Source organism: Actinia tenebrosa, unplaced genomic scaffold (genome assembly GCF_029948245.1).
Source record: "Actinia tenebrosa isolate PJP-AT-01 unplaced genomic scaffold, QUT_ActTen_1.0 PGA_scaffold0__85_contigs__length_37466705, whole genome shotgun sequence".
NCBI lineage: Eukaryota > Metazoa > Cnidaria > Anthozoa > Actiniaria > Actiniidae > Actinia > Actinia tenebrosa.
This window is the reverse complement of record NW_028292569.1, coordinates 5,640,708-5,658,109: the sequence shown is the minus strand read 5'-3', so window position 1 is coordinate 5,658,109 and position 17,402 is coordinate 5,640,708. Positions and strand designations below refer to the sequence as shown.

The following is a 17,402-nucleotide window of genomic DNA, read 5'->3' as shown; positions in this document are numbered from 1 at the left end:
TCCACAACTGGAATAGTAAATAGTGAGCGACTGACATCTCCCAAAACACCGGACAAAGGGTTCAACAGGGTCAAAAGATTTCCTTGATCATCACAGACCTCTAAATCCTGTTTACATGAAGAGTGTTTCACTTTCACAGCAGCGAATTAATATCCAAAACTCATTAGTAATGACATTAGGCTTTATTCATTTGTTCAAAATAGAAATTATTCACATTTGTATAGGACATTTGTTGTTCCTTTTTACAAGTATGTAAATTAATAAATTTTCCTAAAAGCTGTACAAATTTTTATAATATTCTCAAATTTCCCTTGTCTTCTTTCTCAAAGAAATTAATATATAAACTTTCCTTTTATAAATATCTTAAAATCTCTTTAAAACTTCCATATACAAATTTCCAGCGTTTAACTTAAATACATTTATACAAAAAGTCGTTCTAAAAAGCCTAATATGTTACAATTAATCTTCAAAAAATTCTTAATTCAAAATTGGTCGAGCATTCGAGCATAGAAAACGTAAAGTTCTAGTAAACTTGAGCAGTTAGGTAAGCATATTGATGATTATTCCACTCTTGATAGTTTGGTATAAGTTCTCTTTGGTAATTGTAAGGATTGGCAGGCTTTCTGTTGAAGGAACATTGGTATGGACTTGACTTTATATTAACGTAGTTAAGTTGATCCTTTCCTTTGGAAGTTTTCATCCAACCATTCCCGTAGATCGTACTTATAACTGGACGTTTTCCAATTCGACAACAAACATCCATTGGATCTATCCATAAAGCAAGACCTTCAGAGAAAATTTCTTGAAACGTTACAGGTGATATTCCACTCGCAGTACTGGCTTTGACGAGTAGCGGATCAATAGCCGTCGAGTCAACATTTAGGCAACGAAAAGCGTTTCCTTTCAGTGGTTTTTCAGGATGCCAATGGTTCTGAAATCGTTCGATCATCAAATACTCTAGATTGTCTCTAAAAAGTTCGATCTGTTCGAACGACAGTGTCGATTTAGTTGCTAAATTTTCTTTTAGGAAATTTACTGCTGATCTGACTTCGTCCTTCATGATTTCTTCACAGTTTCTATATTCTTGTGATTGCATTAACTAGAGTAAAGTTTCGATCACTCGTGATTCCTTTATCAATCCTACTGACGCTTTGAAATTTCGCGTGTAAACGAGTAATGAAAAATAAGATTAAAATAGCCATAACATCACCAGCAACCAATTAGAATCTACATAGAATAAAAGTAACCTTGGTAACAAAGGCGTTGTCGAAATTGCGCGTCAGTGACGCAAGAAAAGTGCACTACAGCACGTGCGACTGGCATTATATACGTAATCACCTTTGTTTAGATATTGGTGGGGGAAACCGAAAACGAATCGCAATGAAGCTAATCCTGGACTGTCACGAAAAATGTACTGACGACGAAAAAAAATTTCTAACCAAAACATACAAATGTGAAAATTAAGATAAAAGTCGTGCTTGATTAGTAAAATCGAATTTTTGCCCTTTTATCGTTTTTGAGAGTTGAAGAAATTGCGAGTTACGGTAATGTTCTTGATTTACGGAAATCGAAAATGAATTCAGGTCAGTCACGAAAATACGTAAAAAGCAGCTTTGTAGAACGTGTTGGTTTTCTGGATAATCTAGGATTAATTTGTAATGTAGAGAATTGCACGTTACCTACGTGTGCCGTAACGCAATTATTTATTCAAAAACAATGAATTAACAAATATGTTTATTATTATTAATTCATGGATTTTTCTTGCATTTCATCATTATCAAGTGACATCCTTTTAATGCGTGCTTAACATGATAATAATCATATAGTTATATCTCTCTATAAAACTAACTATAAAATCTAAACTCTTAAATCTAAGTCTGTTACTCTTTTTTTTTTTAACCTTTTAGCTAAGTGCTGTGTGCCATACCGTGAACACTCCCACAAGTTCATTATTTTTCTTTTTCACAGTTAAAAAAACTTTGTCTTTAAAAACTTTAAATATTGCACTTTTTACTAACTAATTAGGTGTCAAACATCAAAGTAAAACACGAATACCTAATTGGTTAGTGGTAAAAAAAAACACAAAAAGAAATAAAAAACATGTGGAAGTGACGAGATGGCAAATAGCGCAGTAAATAAATTTTTGTGAAGCAACAACAACAACAGCAAGTACCTCTAAAAGCTTTTAACCCTTATCTGGCCATTATCCCAACCTATTTTTTTGTGTGCTTTATATTTAAGTCCTACCTATACCATGATATATTTTACAAAATCTATGATAAAATATACCATCATAACTATCAAACTATCTTCTTATGAAATTTGTTTGCAAATTTTTCTTTTAACCCTGAACAATCACAAAAGAAAAATCATTCTAAGTTCTTTACCAATCAAAAAAACACTTTGTAGTATGATTTTGTTGTGTAGTCGTCAATCTTGAGAACAAGAACCAAGTTCAAATGCAGTACTTTAACCTCTCAAAACAGGCTAATCTTGTCAAAATTTGTATCACTGCATTTGATTGATATCCAAGTCACCACTATTATTTTTGACCTTGATATCTCTTGGTCACATATTACCACTAAAATAGCCTTACAGCCCATTTCTTGTTTCCCGTTTTGGCTTCGGTCAATCAACTTAACGACGGGCCAAGCGTATTTGCTCAAGATCAGAATGCAAATTGGCCTATTGCAAATTTGATTAACCAAAGCCAAAAAGCCAGACATCTTAAATTAGTTAGGTTACAAGAACATAAAACTGGCTGTAACTTACATCAATACAAAACCATGACAAAGGATTATCTTAACGAAAACCAGACACTGATTTGGAATCATAGGGTTGCTTTAGGTGTTTAGGATATTAGAGTTTGCGATAGCCAGTGCCAGGGCCTGCTCGGCTCCTTCTCTTGCCAATGAAGTAACCAATCAAAACAATCAGTACAAGGCCAGCAAGAGAGCACCCGACAGCAATGGCTACTATGTTTTTATTTTTGGTTTTTTTAGCTGGTGAGTTTGTAGGCTTTGGTGTAGACGTTGGTGTATGAAAACAGCTTTCAGCTAAGAAAAAAAGAAAAATTAATTTCAATAGATTTTACAGCGCAACTTTTAAAAGTATGACCACGTTTACAGTGAAACTATCCCAACCAAGGCCACCCGAACAAATTTTCTACAAATAAGCCAATAAAAAGTGAGAATCTGAACAATGAAATTGCTTCAAATTGGACAAATATCCATGAGTTTATACGGTTTAGAAGATTGCCGGCACCTTTATTGTTGAATATAAATGTGCTGTCGCTAGTAACAAGGTGATAAAATCTAACAGTGTCAGCCTGATAATATAGTTGTCTGGAAGAAACGAATTGTAATCATGAAGACTGTGTTTTATATGGTTTCTAATTTGCTTTCCTCTCATATTTGAAGTCATATATTACTACTATTCTATATTTTTGGTGACACAAATCACTAATTTGCGAACAAATATATCAAAAGCTCTTGTTTATCATTCAGTTTTCCAACCCAAAATTTGCCGCTAATCTATTGTCTAAATACTCAAACACTATTGGATAATTTATTTGAAAATTGTCAAGGTGGCCTTGGTTGGAGTAGCTGCACTGTAATGTATTTGCATATGCACAGGCTTTTGTACTTTGAACTGACACATTTAATACTCTCTTTCTTAGTGTTTTCTCCAAGTATTATCTTTTTTTTCTTTCTTATTTGCTTTTGACTGAAAAACTTGAAAAAATAATTTTACCTTCACCAAAGTCACCATTGTGGACTTCAAAGGGCTGTAACCTCAACCCCTCGACAGTGGCAGCAATGCTGTCAGTCTTCAACTCCTTGTCTGTGGAGCAATTCAGAGACCTTCCAAGATCTGCACTAAGCCACTCTAGCTGAGCCATTTTTGTTACAGATTGTTGGATGATTGTGTCTGTAAAAAATGATAAGCTTTAATGACTAGAAATATTGCGGCAACATTGATGAATGTAGAATGTGGGTAATATGCAGTCTTAAAACCATGATGTCCAGAATAGGAATAAAAAAAGGTTTTGAACTCCAAAACCAAGGCTTAAGATAACTGCCACACAATGGACAATGATCTGCTGTTATTTTAAGCCCTGCAAAACAATCATGGAATGAGGGCTACAGGTTTGTTAGCCATTGACTATTGAGTGTTACCTTTGAAAAAGCAATAAAAAATATTGTTATTTATAGCAAAAGAGACCTATGACCAAATTGAATGAAGTTTTACAAGGACAAATATGGTTGGGTAAAAAGTTAAAGGAGTAACTGTGGCTTTTGGTATTCTGTGAACTTGGTAGTTAGTACAAGTGGCATGCTGAAATTTGGTTCACTGTTGTCAATCAAAAATAATCATTCAATCCCCTTTATGTTGTTGACTGGCAGCAGTAAAAAAAAACACCATTTCTCAACATTGAAGCTGTTGAAATGTCTGAGCTCACAGAATATCGAAAAACCACAGTAAGGCATTGGCACTATTACTAATAATTGTGCATTTACCATTTGCATTATTGAAGTCTGAGTTATTCATGGTCTGAGCTGTGAATGTAACATTGGTGGTCTCCCAGCGTGCATTAGCAGCTTTAGCAGTTAGGAAATAAGCCTCAAATGAGTAATAAGGCCAGCTGATACGAATTGATGACACACCCTGTTCACAGATACCATCAGCAGTACCATTACTTGGCATCACTACACTGGTTTGCAACTAAAAATAATAATCAAAGTTTAGTTTCTATTCAATTCAATAAGTAGATTTCTCCTTTTACCAAATGTTTACAAATTACTTGCAATGTAAAAACATTGAGAATGCTTTTTAAAATTTATAAAGAACATTTATCTAGCTTTTGTGTATGGATAGATATACCTCGTTTCCAGTGTTGTTCTTGTAAGTAATGGTGAGCTTCAGGCTTAACCAAAGTAAAAGGCACTTGGTACCATTTTTTGTAACAGAATACTTTCCTTTTGGAAGGGGGAGTGGTGCAGGTGTTGTTGGAGGCACACTTGAGGTTGTGAAAACTGATGTCACTGGCGATGGACTTGCAGTCATTGTTGGCAGTATGTGTGATGATGCATTGTGGGCAACAGTACTTGAAATCGATGGACTTGCAGTCATTGTTGGCAGTATGTGTGATGATGCATTGTGGGCAACAGTACTTGACATGTTGATAGAATGGGTAGGTAAAGGTGTTGGGTGTATGGTAGAATTATGAATGCTGCTGTTACCAGCAGATGATGACATGATCATGCTAGTCAATGTCACATACATGGAACTGAAGACTGAAGAGTTGAGTGAGTGAGTACTGATGATGGAAGTGTGATTAGTAGTCTTGTTGGGCAGTAATGTGGTATACACTGAAGTCATATTGGGCATGGGGGTTGTAACATGCACTGTTGAAGCATTGGGGGTGTGTGTGACAAATGCTGAAGAAATGTTGACAATTGTAGTGTTGGGCCCATGCATAGACATTAAAGATGTTGAATTGTTTGTGGCAACAGTTGGACTTGGTTGTATATCAGAAGACGAAGCACATTCAGTACTTCCAAATAACAGCACTGTGTATAAAAAATAAAAAATAATAATTATTAATAATAAATTAATATTTAATAATTAAAAACTAATAGACACGTTTAGTTTGGGCATGACATTTCCCAATTTCAGACCATGTGTCATTCTCTTTAGAATAAGATTCTTTGTTTGAGTTGTATCCATATTCATGTGCCTTCTCATGTATCAAAAAATGATACTCTAAGGAATGACATGTGGTATGAAATGGAAAAGGAAAGCATATCCATGTTAGAAAGGTCTGCAGCATGTATTCTCACATTTGAAAAAAAAAAACACAGCACTAGGTCCCTTTACGGATACTGGTCAAGTTATTTTTTCAGATTTTTCCATTTTTATCTAGACCAGCTCGCCATGCCATCAAAACAAAAATAAGTCCAGCAGGGTAATTATAATGGCTTTTGGAAGTCTTGACTTCATTCATCATTTCATCACATGCCAGAGATTTGTCACTGTCGTTATCGCCTAAGCGTCAACACCCGACACTAAAACATGTTCTCATTGGTTGCCAAAACATTATTAGAACGTGCATGTTTCAACTCAGGCCTTCCCACCAACAAAGTATTGAAGTCACCAGTTTCACATCATTCAAGCTCACTTGGATAATCATGGAGGAGCTCATTGCTATAAAAGACTTTCTAAGGGACATTGATTTGGATTTGTTACAATATGTTTCTCATTTTAGAATCAAAGGTTTTACCTATGACAGAAGTTTGAAGTATTGGTGGGAAAGTGATTTTCATTCTTTAGAAGTTCAAGTCCCGGAAGGTCATAGTCGGCTGTTAATGAATTGTGTGGTGAAAATTAGAACACCTAAGAGGAAAGAGACTCCCACTTTGGGAGAGACTCAGCAGCAGCAAAAGTTTCCCCCTGCTTGTCGACACAAACTCAGAATGAGCCATTTCAAATTGGTTGACAGAGAACATTGTTTACAGCGGGAATTCCGAGTGCTGTTGATAGAAGCACACCAAAACATGTGTGTTCCAGTTGACTGACTTCCAATGTTTCTTTAACCAATGAGAACATGGTTTAGTGCCGGGTGTTGACTGCTTAGGTGATAATGATGGTATTTGTTAGGCCTGCATGCTCTACTGCACAGGTATCCCAATTAATACGGAAATGCTTTGCAATTACACTGAACATCATTAGTGTACAAAGCACAACATATTAAAACAGAAGTACAAATGTTCCTTGTTTGAAGCAATTTGATCCTGATACTCAGGTTATGAGTAGCCTAGTCTAAAATATGTAATCACGCGTATAGAATGACATCATTTTTCACTATTAAAAGAAAGTGGGCGCGAAAGAGAATGGATTTTCATGTCAATTATTTTCCGAAATTAATGTTCCAAATAAGACAACCGAAATATTTTCTCCTTTTTTTCTTCTATTTGGACTTATGAAAAGTAGACTAAACTATAGTTAGCTTAAAAAATTAATCGTTTGCGCAAATTCATGGTTAAGCTTAAATTAGAAATGTAAGTTACTTCAATAAAAATAAGATGAGGAAGCCAGATGAACTGTGCTTTTTCATTCAATTTTTCTTTAAATTTAAGCTAAATTTCAAAAAATACTACAGACTAATAAGCCCGAGGGGCAAGATAACGTTTTTTATCACGAGATAATGCTAAGAAAGAAAGTACAATCAACATAACCTCATGTAAATCGTAATAGAGTTTCATTGCTTCAGCTCCAGGGTAAATATCATGCTCAATCGTTTAATTCAACTGTAAAACAGCTTTAAACCTACCATTGCAAACCACCAGGGACAAAATCGGAGATAAAAGTGATTTCATTTTGCGAAGTTCTCGAGCAGAAATGCCTCAAATATGCAGCCTGTACTTTTCCTCCTTCGAACCTCGTTGTTTCTCAGAACTCGGAAATGTAAGTTCGTGGATGTCACATGACGTTACTGTATCTCTTCCACAGGGAGTCCAATCCAAGGCTCTTAGGTTTCTTTTCTATTTTTTTAAGAGTACTTTATTGGTCTCGATTCAGACAAAACAGTGTGTATAAACATCGGCATCGTAGTAAATCTGTCAAACCATTTGAACATTTACATCTACATCCAGTGATGCAATGCCAGTAATAAAGAAATCATGAAAAATGCAATTATTAAGTAGAGCTGTTGGTGGCTAGCCTGAAAATGAAAGTCAACAATGTTTGTTAGTTTACTTGCACTTTACCCAAAAGTTTCCGGTTAGCAAATATTTACTGCGGCTTTCGATATCACAGGGGGAAAAAATGGATTCCCAAATTAAGAACTTGTTGGGAATTTCCTTGAATTCCCATCCAATTCCCAGAGAGAACGAAATTGGGAACGTGGCACCGATTCCCAATATTAGTTTCCGGGCCGTAACCAGAACTTTTACATGGAGGGTGCACATCGAATAAAATCGGACCATTGAACGTTTCTTTTAAGAAAGCAGAACAAAAATAAAATAAAATAGAATAAAATAAAAAGAGGTAACCAAAAGAAAGCAGAACCAAAAAAAAAAAAAAAAAAAAAGGAGATGGATGAGCGGACCTTAAGCTTTTATGGGGGTGGGGGGGGGGGGGGGGGGTGGTTGCACGTGCACCCTGTGCTTCCCCCCCCCTCCCTAGTTACGGCCCTGAGTTTGTTGGGAATTTTGTTTTTCTATTGGGTATTAGAAGGAAATTCCCAACAATAAATTTCAACGTTAGGTTGGTGTTCGAATAGAGGAATTGAAGGAAATTCCCAACAATTCCCAATTTGGGAATCCGGTTTTTCCCCCTGTGTACTCTGCAAACTCGTTCTCTCTGGGAATTGGATGGGAATTCAATGGGCTGGTCGTGAAATTGTTTCTTACATATCGACAGTCAAGAACTTAAAAGGTAACAACTGATTATCTTTGATTAATGGGAACCGAAAACCAAATTTCAGCATGCAGCTTGCGACTACTGTGTCATCAAACATATCCAATTATATTTTCCAATTTTTGGACTTTTTTGCACTACATACACTTATTTCAATAAAGTTAGTCACCAAATAACCTAGAAAGCTGAGATTACTGAGGATCCTGGGTAACTTTTAATATCAAACAAGTAAACCTTTTTTGATACAAACTGCAGCTTAAGGATGCTCAGGAGAGGCGAGACTGTATTGATAGAAGATGTGCAAGTCCATCAACAGTTATCAAGCGGTTGAAACATGTAAAATATATCTACCCATAATCCTTGTTGGTCTGAGCTTTGTAGCTTTTCAGGTGACTAACTTTATTGAAACAAGTATATGTTTCAAAGAATGATTGCAAAAAATTATGAGCTGACAAATACAGATGTGGGGGAAGGGTAGGGGTAGTGTCCTCATTGTATAGAACGGTCTGAACCCAAGTGAATGAATGTTAATCGAAGTATATGTGATCATCCGGGTGAATGTAGTCCTGAGAAGGACTGTTTGATGTGACTGACGTTTCGACAACCTGAGCGGAAGTCATCTTCAGAGTCAAGTGAAGAATAAAGTCAGATTGGTCATATTTATACTGCCACGATAACAATAGCCTAATTACCTGAAGAAGCGTAATTGACGACATCGGTCTAATGAGTGCGCGTCGCTGTTTCGGGGTTGAGGGCGGTTTTATTGTTTCTAATAAGACTATTATACGGAGCCGGTAAGTTAATTGAGCGGCTTAGTGGATGATGCTCAAACTTGGTAACCGAACTCTCCAGCACAAGTCGTTGCTGCCTATTGTTGCAAAAAGAAAGGCATTCACTGAATTCCCAGTCTATCGTATGACCAGTCTTGGTATGATGCCTGGAGGCATTCACTGGATTGCCAGTCAATCGTATGACAAGTCTTGGTATGATGCCTGGCAATGTTATGTTTATCCTATTAATGCATCCTTGGACACTCACTACAATTTCCTAGTTCCATTAAACCACCTTCGTTTCCAGTCGTAAGTTTAACTTACTTCATCTCGATAACGAAACCTATGACAACTAGGAAGGAACATATCGTACACCTTCCACCGGAGTTAGCCACATTCCAACTTGGAAATTATGGGTCGTAAATTTTTGGTTAGGACTTTCCTAGCAGAGACCGAGTAAAAGTTAGATAAATATTGAGAAAATAAGACGACCAATATCGGGTGCTATTCTTTGTATTTATTTATATAAAAACAATCCAAAAGTTGACCACAAAACGTTTTCTACGATTATTTAATAGCTATTTCTTAATTATTTGTCAATTCAGTTTTTTTCTTCTGGGATATGGTGGTATTTTGATGAAAGGTAAGATAAATCCAAACTTTCCAAATGCTAAGCTAAAAGCCTTTTCAATTTTTAGCAAAGTTAGGATTAAAATACATTTAACAATTTTGTGAAAGCCGCCTTGAAATTCATCTAAACTATTTGCTTTCATGTCTGCGATGTTGACAACAAATATTACAAAGTCCTGATAATTGAAAGCCAAAATGCCCTGCTATGAATGTTGCATGCCGGCAGGCATACTCTACATTCAGTTTTTGTCTTGGTCTATTCATGGCTAGAGACAAAGAACCTTGATAATGCCCAATTCTTAGTAATAAGAATATCAAACCAATTTTATCAAGTAAAGCGATGCCATTGTCTAGTTTAACAAGCTTATGAGACTAAGGCCCCGTCCACACGTATCCGGAAATTTTAGTATCCGCAAATTATTTTTTGCGGATACCAAAATGTTTGCGTCCACACGCAGCGTATTCGAATCGTTTTCACCGTCCACACGTATCCGTTTTCGTAAAATTTGCGGATACGGACACAAAAATTTGCGGACACGTGTGGACGGGGCCTAACAGTGCCAATACTGAGTGCTCCTACTTGAGATATTACGAATTTAACAAGAAAAGAGGAATCTACATAGATAATTATTACAAAAGCAATAATCAATAATAGGATAATATGACTTTGAGAATAGCATTAAAGGTGGTGAGAAAAGGCTTCTCCAATGTATCCCATGCGTAGAAACTTGAAAATGTTCATAGGGACTGGAAAATTGTAGATTGTTCATTGAAAAAATGCAAACAAAGTCTTGGTCCTGGGTTGGGAAAGTGTTTTCTGATTATACTTTTTCATATCCTCTTTGACTCTTGCGTCGTCCTATGATGTATGCTATGAGGACGATCAGGACTAATCCTGCCAGAGCACAGCCAACGGCAATAGGTACAATGTTGGAGGGGCCATTCGATGATTTTGAATCTTTAGCCTCACATTTATTTGCTTAAAAAGGAATAAAACATTAATGAGCAAAAGGTAGTTTGCATTTTTGAGCAAGGAGAAAAGGAACCATATTGAGTCATTAGGACTTTAATATTTGCAAAATCTACGACGGGCGACGTCAACCGGAAGTGTAAATAATTTGTCTTCGGGGTCCTGTTCATTGTAGATTTCATTCAAAACATTGTCAGTTAAGTCAACTCATCCACAGGGAGAAGACAGATTTTAAACCGACTCGAAACCCAAAGTGCAGTAATTTACGCTTCCGGTAGACGTCGCCGTCGCAGATTTTGTGAATCTTAAAGTCCCTATTGTGAAGTGCCACACTCCAGGGCTTAAAATAATGGCCGATGAGTCGCTGGTCATGATCACGGGCCAAATTAATTTAAGCTTAGTCATACCTCATGTCACATTTCTGGCTCAACGTAACGTAACATAACGTAACGTAAGGTTGAACCAGAAAAGTGATATGAGGTATGACTAAGATAAAACTGATTTGGCCCGTGATCATGGTCAAAATGAACGGCAAGGCAAAGATTTGGCCAGACAAGTCCCAGTTTTGGCCGGACATTGTTCGATATCCAGCTGTTATTTTAAGCCCTGCACTGACTACCACTATTTTTTATATTCTTGGTTTCAAAGGCGGGAAATGCACTGAGCTCTCGGGCAGTTGGTGCTTTCTCACGAAACAAATTTTGATCACGTGCTACATCCAAAAGCTTAACACGTGGTACACAAAATACGATCACGCGATCAATTTCTCTCAGCCGCGGGCGGGTTTAAAAGCTCCTCTGGATGGGTTGAAAAAACGTGGGGTGTAACGGTCTACTGGGAAGAGTAGTAAAAAACTAAAATAAAGATATGTATAAAAAAAAGAAAGAAACCAAACTAGGGTTAATAGAATTACACAGAGTAAATTTAATCTAGGCTGAATTATAATTTTAGAAGTTGATTTTTGTGGAGGGAGGAAAACTGGAGAAAACTGGATGGAAACCCTGATTGAAAACCCAGTATGCATCGGTGAAAAACGAGGACTCCCACTGCTATCCCACCTATTCTTCGTTTGCACATGACCTCATAGACCAAGAAAATAACAACTTAAATTTAATCATTAATGCAATAAACTTGATTCTTTGATGGGTCTTAGAGAACTATGATGTGACTAAGTGTAGAAAATGTCAGATCGTTTCATCGTTTTGTTTTCAAGTTGTGTGAATCTTATTTTGTGATCGCTCAATAAGTGTCTAAAGCGACAAAGAAATACAGATATTTTTGCCAAATCAAAAGATTTTAGTGTCATACAAGCTTATAAATTAGATTCGTACATGTTTGAAATGAATTTGATGAATTTTTGTCATTAAATATATTTTTAAAAATTTTGGACGCCATGTTGGACGATACTAGATATCATCAAGCAAGTTTTCAGCCATACATTTACACAAAAATATCGGTAACTTCGTTCGCTCATAGCTCATTTTAGAAATTCTCTAATGCTCCAATTTTTTGCTCAGAGTTGTATTATAAGTAGCTCTACATGGTCATAAGGATTGTTTTTTGATTGGAACCAAAGAATACTTTAGCACCAACAACTACACGTGGTTGCAAACGAAGAATACATCCCTTCTATGACCATGTGTTTACACACTAGTATAAAACATTCCAAACTTCTTTTAATCTGGATTTGTATATTATATTTACCTTCACCAAACATTTCCTCGCGTTTCTTGTCATTTTGCACATCAAATGGCTGTAATTGAGCATGCTTGACAATCATTGTTCCATTCTCATTAAAAGGATAGTCTTTTTCAATATCACACAGGTAGGAGCCATTTAAGTTGCCAGAAAGTTGATGCACATGTGTCTTATTATCTCCATTTGCCTTAAATGTCAGTAATTTATCTGCAAGATAAATGAAAAGATAACAAAATGATGATTAGAAAACGTTATAGTTAACACAATAAGCCCATGTAAAAGTACTTTTAACAAAGGAAAACAGGATTTTTACTCATTAATTTTGATAATTTTCGCAAGTTTATCATCCATGAACATTCTATAGAAATACAACATACTCATATTGTTGGCTTTTAGTTGTTTGTTCTAATGGGGATTCATCTGGGGGAAAAAATAAAACCTTATCCAATTGATCGAATTGGAATCAATAAGTTTTTTTTGTGCGTGGAGAAAGGAAAAACTGGAGAAAAACACAGAAGAGAAAAACAAAAAACGACTCTAACAACTTAAATGTAACACTGAGTCTGGGAATAGAATCCAGGTAGCCTGCTTCCCCAAATAGCAGTTATTATAGATGCATGCAAATAAGATGCAAATGAGACAAGAAGCACTGTATCAGCCAGATAGCCTCACTTGTATGACTCTTAAAAGGAAAGAATTTCTCATTGTGGGCTCGACTGTAATAACAGCTATTCATGAGGCATGGCTGGATTTATTTATGATGCGAATCAAGGGCATACATGTAGTGGTAGGGTTCGTGGTCCTCACCTCTTGGTTTTAATTCTCAGACTCAGCATAGTGCACTTCAAGTACTTTTCATAAAGACAACACTTGAAATAAGTAGCTAAACTCACTCACCTTTAGCATTTGGAAAATGTGAATTATTTTGAGTAGAAATATCTAAAGACACTTCAGTAACCTCCCAGCCAGGTGAAGCTTTATTTTCATCCTTGATCTTTCTAAAACTCATTGTGAAGACATAAAAAGTCCAAGATACCACAAGGGTAGAGTCGTCGTCGCCACATTTACTTTCATTAGTTAATACATCTTTAAAAGGCATACCAACAATAGCAAAATCCTAGAAGAAATTTAGCAAATTTAGGTCAAAACTGGACTTTCATTTTGAAGCCACCAAAATCAACTATCAGCTTCTTTAGAAAGGGACTTCTTGAGCTTTTATAAATGTGTGAGCTTCAGAATATACAGCGAACTAATTTTGAAGGTCATCAGTAAAGTTCCTTTTAAAATTATGTTTAAGATCAGACTAGTCTTTGGAACTTTGGTTCCAATGTAAGGTGAAAAACTGTAAAATCAAGAACTGGAAATGTAAACCAAAAATTAAATGCAATCAAATCCCAAAGTTTATGACAAGATTTCTTTTGCTCAACGTTTTGATGCTCACAGGCATAATTCTCAAGAGTGACAAAGTTTACTTATAGAGCGTAGTGCAGTTTTCGGCGCATCAGGTTTACGGCACCGAGCTTTTCACAGTCACAACCGTGTTCGTGCTGTGAACTTTTCACAGTCATATGAAAACTGCACTAGTCATTATACCCATGCAGCATAAAGTATTACCTAATTGTTTTTATACATCAACAAATAGTAAATATTACTCAAACAGAACATTATTGATTTGATTGCATGCACGGCAGTGTTGAACCAGCACCTGATACTCTTTCCACTTTATTTTCAAGGTTTACTCCGGTGTGATTTACATGAACCCTCAATTATATTATTCAAGTTTAAAATGAGTTCACACCTAATAAAGCTGTGTGGTATATATTCATGTGTGAATTCTGAATCAGCCTAGATGGTTGTAATTTTTCATTTATTTATTAAGTTTGCATTTAGCTGATATTTTGGTGGTGTTAAGTCCTAACTAATTTGATTTTTTTCACAGGAATAATAATAGCGCTCTAACAATGTTAGTGAATAATTTATTATGTCATCTAAATGCTTTGTCACTCTTGAGAGTGGGCATTGGAATGTTGAGTAAAAGAAATCTTGTCATCACAAACTTTGTGATTAAATAGTTGAAAACAAAATGCTTAGTTCAAGGCCCTTTCCACACTCTGCTGGATAAATTTGAATCCGAATTTTCAAACTGAAACCGAAAAAAAAGTTTTCCGTCCACACTTATATGCCTAGCTGGCGTTTTCAAATTGTTCCACTCTGGAGACCTGTATTTGAAAAAATTCGTTTTCGGTGAATCGCCAGGACTAGTGTGGAGGGAAGGCCCAACCGAAATAAATAAAAATTTGGATTCAAATTTAGCTGGCATAGTGTGGACAGGGGCCTAAATGCAATATTCACATAATTCATTTCAAATATGAAAAACTTGTAAAACCTGTTTTACCTTGACATTCTTTTGAATGGTCTTATTGCCTTCTTTCTCTGTTTCGTTTCGGTAATAGGTAACGTTGAATGAGACAGCAAGTTTTGCCAAAAGACAGTACTTATCATTCTTCTTCACACTATAGTCACCATATGTAGGCTTGGGAGTTGGTTTGGGAACAGGCGGTTTAGAAGTTGGTGTCACAGATGGTCTTGGAGCTGTTGTAGAGTATGGTGCAAGTGACGTTATGGATGAAGACATTGACAATGCAGAGGTCATGGAAAAAACAGATGATGTTGTATTTATAGCTACTGTCATGCTGGATTGACCCATCATTGAAACAGTGGCTGTTGGTGAGGGTGAGGGTTTATTGATAGTTATACTCATATTGGTATTGTTTGCTCCTGAAATTAAAAGAAAAAAACAAAGATTGAAAAAGCATTGTTTTTTCTAACATACCTTCGAAAATAGGAAGCTTATAATTCTACTATAAGCCTAATAAAATTTCCAGCTTAGTAAATGGGAAGACTTGAAAAAGATACTTTTATGACTTACTTTTACCCAACCCTGCCCCCATTAAAATAGCAACGACAATCATCAAACTTTTAAGAGTGAAAACAAAAGAAGCATGAAATAATGCAAAATGCATCAATTTTTGCATTTTTAACCAACCCCTGTAGTCCAGTCGCTTAAAGTCAAAATAGTTACTCTGGTAGCATACTGCACCCTACCCCCCCCCCCCCCCCCAAACTTATATCTGTTAACTCCCCTTCACTTAACGTATCAAATTGGACATTTGTTCCAAATTTGGTGCTGTATTCCACTCTGTAACAATAAATTAACCTAATTTCCAGGGTTAAGAGACTGGACTAATGATACGAAGTCAGCAAAACTGTCCTAAGATCCATAAAGCTTGTTTGAGTTTATTAATAAAATTAATTCAATCTTATCCCTTCCTCAAACTTTCTTAGCCTGTTTATATAGAGGAAACCAGAAGAATAGACTGCCTAAAGCCAATTTCATATGTAAAAATATGGTGTCACTTCAAGAAATTGGGTGATTTTTTCCATTAGAAAATGCTGAGTGCTTGAGTGATAAATAATTTATAGTTTTGTTATTTTTGTCTTCTAGAGTGCATTTAGCTATGCACTGTTGAAAAGTTAGATAAATTTATCTAACTTAGATAACCATTTAGTTTATCACCTAAAACGGCAAGTATGTGCCAAATCAACGGTCATGTGAATCTGGGGGTTTACTTTACATGCCAGAGAATATGTGAAAAGACATTTGTTATTTACTGGCCAGGAGGTCCAGATAGGGAAATACTGTGCCCGAGGTCTTGAAAACGGACTGAAGCCATTAGTCCGAGGTCCGTTTTCAAGACCGAGGACACAGTTTTTCCCTATCCGGACTGACTAAAGGATGGTAAATAACTTATTTAAATTTTTTCCTCATATTTTTTTACTTGTTTTTGTATTCGTTGTGTTTTGTTGCTTAGCGGCAAAGGATACCGGACCGCGACCGCGGGCAGATACTGACAAAATACCGCCCGCTCAAACAGCCAATCAGAATGCACGATTTTTTAGGATACCTGACCGGCTTTTATTGTTAGAACGGCCAACGTGGTGGTTGTTTCATTGTTATTTATCTCTCAAAAGGTTTTGAGCCATGTGGTTGCGCCCCCAAAGAATAAGTATCTAAATCATTATCATTATTTCTTAATCTGGCAACTTCATTTCTTGTCATCATAGATATAGATAAAGAAGTTAGTAATACGATGCAAGAAATATTATTAAGTTTGAAAAAGGTGAACAAAATTGTATGGAAAAACAAAAATCCTTGGTTTAAATACGCTCTTGTGTAGTGTTATAAGGTTGACTAATTTCAGACAATACACAGTTTTCAAAGTAGTATTAAGTAACCAAAAAAGAAAGCACTAAATCTGTTCTTACATGTAATAAATGTGCATTTTGGTTGAAGCATATAGGAAAAGATTTTTTTCCCTTTTTAGATAAAAAATCTGAGCTGAGCTAAGCTAAAACGCAGCTCTCTTTCCTATGAGCACATGTGCAGTAAAACTAGCTTATTTTCTCTTGATCTAGTACTTCTCTACTCATTTGGAAATCCCTCTGTTAACTAAAAACCCGAATGAATAATAGCTTTATTCCAGAAAAATGAACAATAAAAGCTTACAAAACTCTTTTAAGACTCAAAATCACTCATTACGTAGTAACAATATTCTAAAAAAAATTGCTATCTTAAAAGTATGTCGTTTTTTTTGGCTCCCAAAGCCCTTTCTTCGCAAAGATCTTGATCGACGGTTAATCTATAATGCTTTGATAGTCTTTACTTACCAAAGCCAACGGCCAAGCAAGCCACAAATATCAATACCTGGTACATTCTGATGCGAAAATGAGACTTTGTGTCGAGAATATAAATCGTGCAGCGATCAAAGAGGAAGAACTTTCGCAATTGGAGTCAGTCATGTGATTGACACGGGTGAAGAGAAAGAAAAACGCATGCGCGAGCTAGGACAAGA

The 17,402-nt window shown here is 36.0% G+C and overlaps 3 protein-coding genes across 3 annotated transcripts; all 3 read right to left on the bottom strand.

Annotated features, from left to right (window-relative positions):
• Positions 1-163: 163 nt before the first annotated feature.
• Positions 164-1,160, bottom strand: LOC116291687 (protein BTG2). The gene has a single exon (XM_031698893.2). The coding sequence runs from the start codon at positions 1,094-1,096 to the stop codon at positions 524-526; it is 573 nt and encodes a 190-aa protein (XP_031554753.1). The 5' UTR covers positions 1,097-1,160; the 3' UTR covers positions 164-523.
• Positions 1,161-1,717: 557 nt separating this feature from the next.
• Positions 1,718-7,491, bottom strand: LOC116291686 (uncharacterized). The gene is made up of 5 exons (XM_031698890.2): positions 7,334-7,491; positions 4,885-5,573; positions 4,521-4,725; positions 3,754-3,930; positions 1,718-3,056 (listed from the first exon to the last, which is right to left on the bottom strand). The coding sequence occupies exons 1-5, from the start codon at positions 7,377-7,379 to the stop codon at positions 2,860-2,862; spliced, it is 1,314 nt and encodes a 437-aa protein (XP_031554750.2). The 5' UTR covers positions 7,380-7,491; the 3' UTR covers positions 1,718-2,859.
• A 2,197-nt stretch (positions 7,492-9,688) lies between these two features.
• On the bottom strand, positions 9,689-17,353 carry LOC116291707 (lysosome-associated membrane glycoprotein 1). The gene is made up of 5 exons (XM_031698918.2): positions 17,218-17,353; positions 14,885-15,267; positions 13,387-13,606; positions 12,496-12,696; positions 9,689-10,800 (listed from the first exon to the last, which is right to left on the bottom strand). Exons 1-5 carry the CDS (start codon positions 17,261-17,263, stop codon positions 10,643-10,645), a joined length of 1,008 nt encoding a protein of 335 aa, XP_031554778.2. The 5' UTR covers positions 17,264-17,353; the 3' UTR covers positions 9,689-10,642.
• Positions 17,354-17,402: the final 49 nt, after the last annotated feature.

Excerpts from the sequence above, each read along its gene's own strand:
- LOC116291687 (XM_031698893.2), bottom strand. The coding sequence starts at position 1,096 with ATGCAATCACAAGAATATAGAAACTGTGAAGAAATCATGAAGGACGAA.
- LOC116291686 (XM_031698890.2), bottom strand. The coding sequence starts at position 7,379 with ATGAAATCACTTTTATCTCCGATTTTGTCCCTGGTGGTTTGCAATG. Across the intron at positions 5,574-7,333 it reads GTCCCTGGTGGTTTGCAATG|TGCTGTTATTTGGAAGTACT; the intron begins GTAGGTTTAAAG and ends TTTTATACACAG. Across the intron at positions 3,057-3,753 it reads CAATGGTGACTTTGGTGAAG|CTGAAAGCTGTTTTCATACA; the intron begins GTAAAATTATTT and ends TTTTTTTCTTAG.
- LOC116291707 (XM_031698918.2), bottom strand. The coding sequence starts at position 17,263 with ATGTACCAGGTATTGATATTTGTGGCTTGCTTGGCCGTTGGCTTTG. Across the intron at positions 15,268-17,217 it reads TTGCTTGGCCGTTGGCTTTG|GAGCAAACAATACCAATATG; the intron begins GTAAGTAAAGAC and ends TTTTAATTTCAG. Across the intron at positions 13,607-14,884 it reads CCATTCAAAAGAATGTCAAG|GATTTTGCTATTGTTGGTAT; the intron begins GTAAAACAGGTT and ends AATTTCTTCTAG.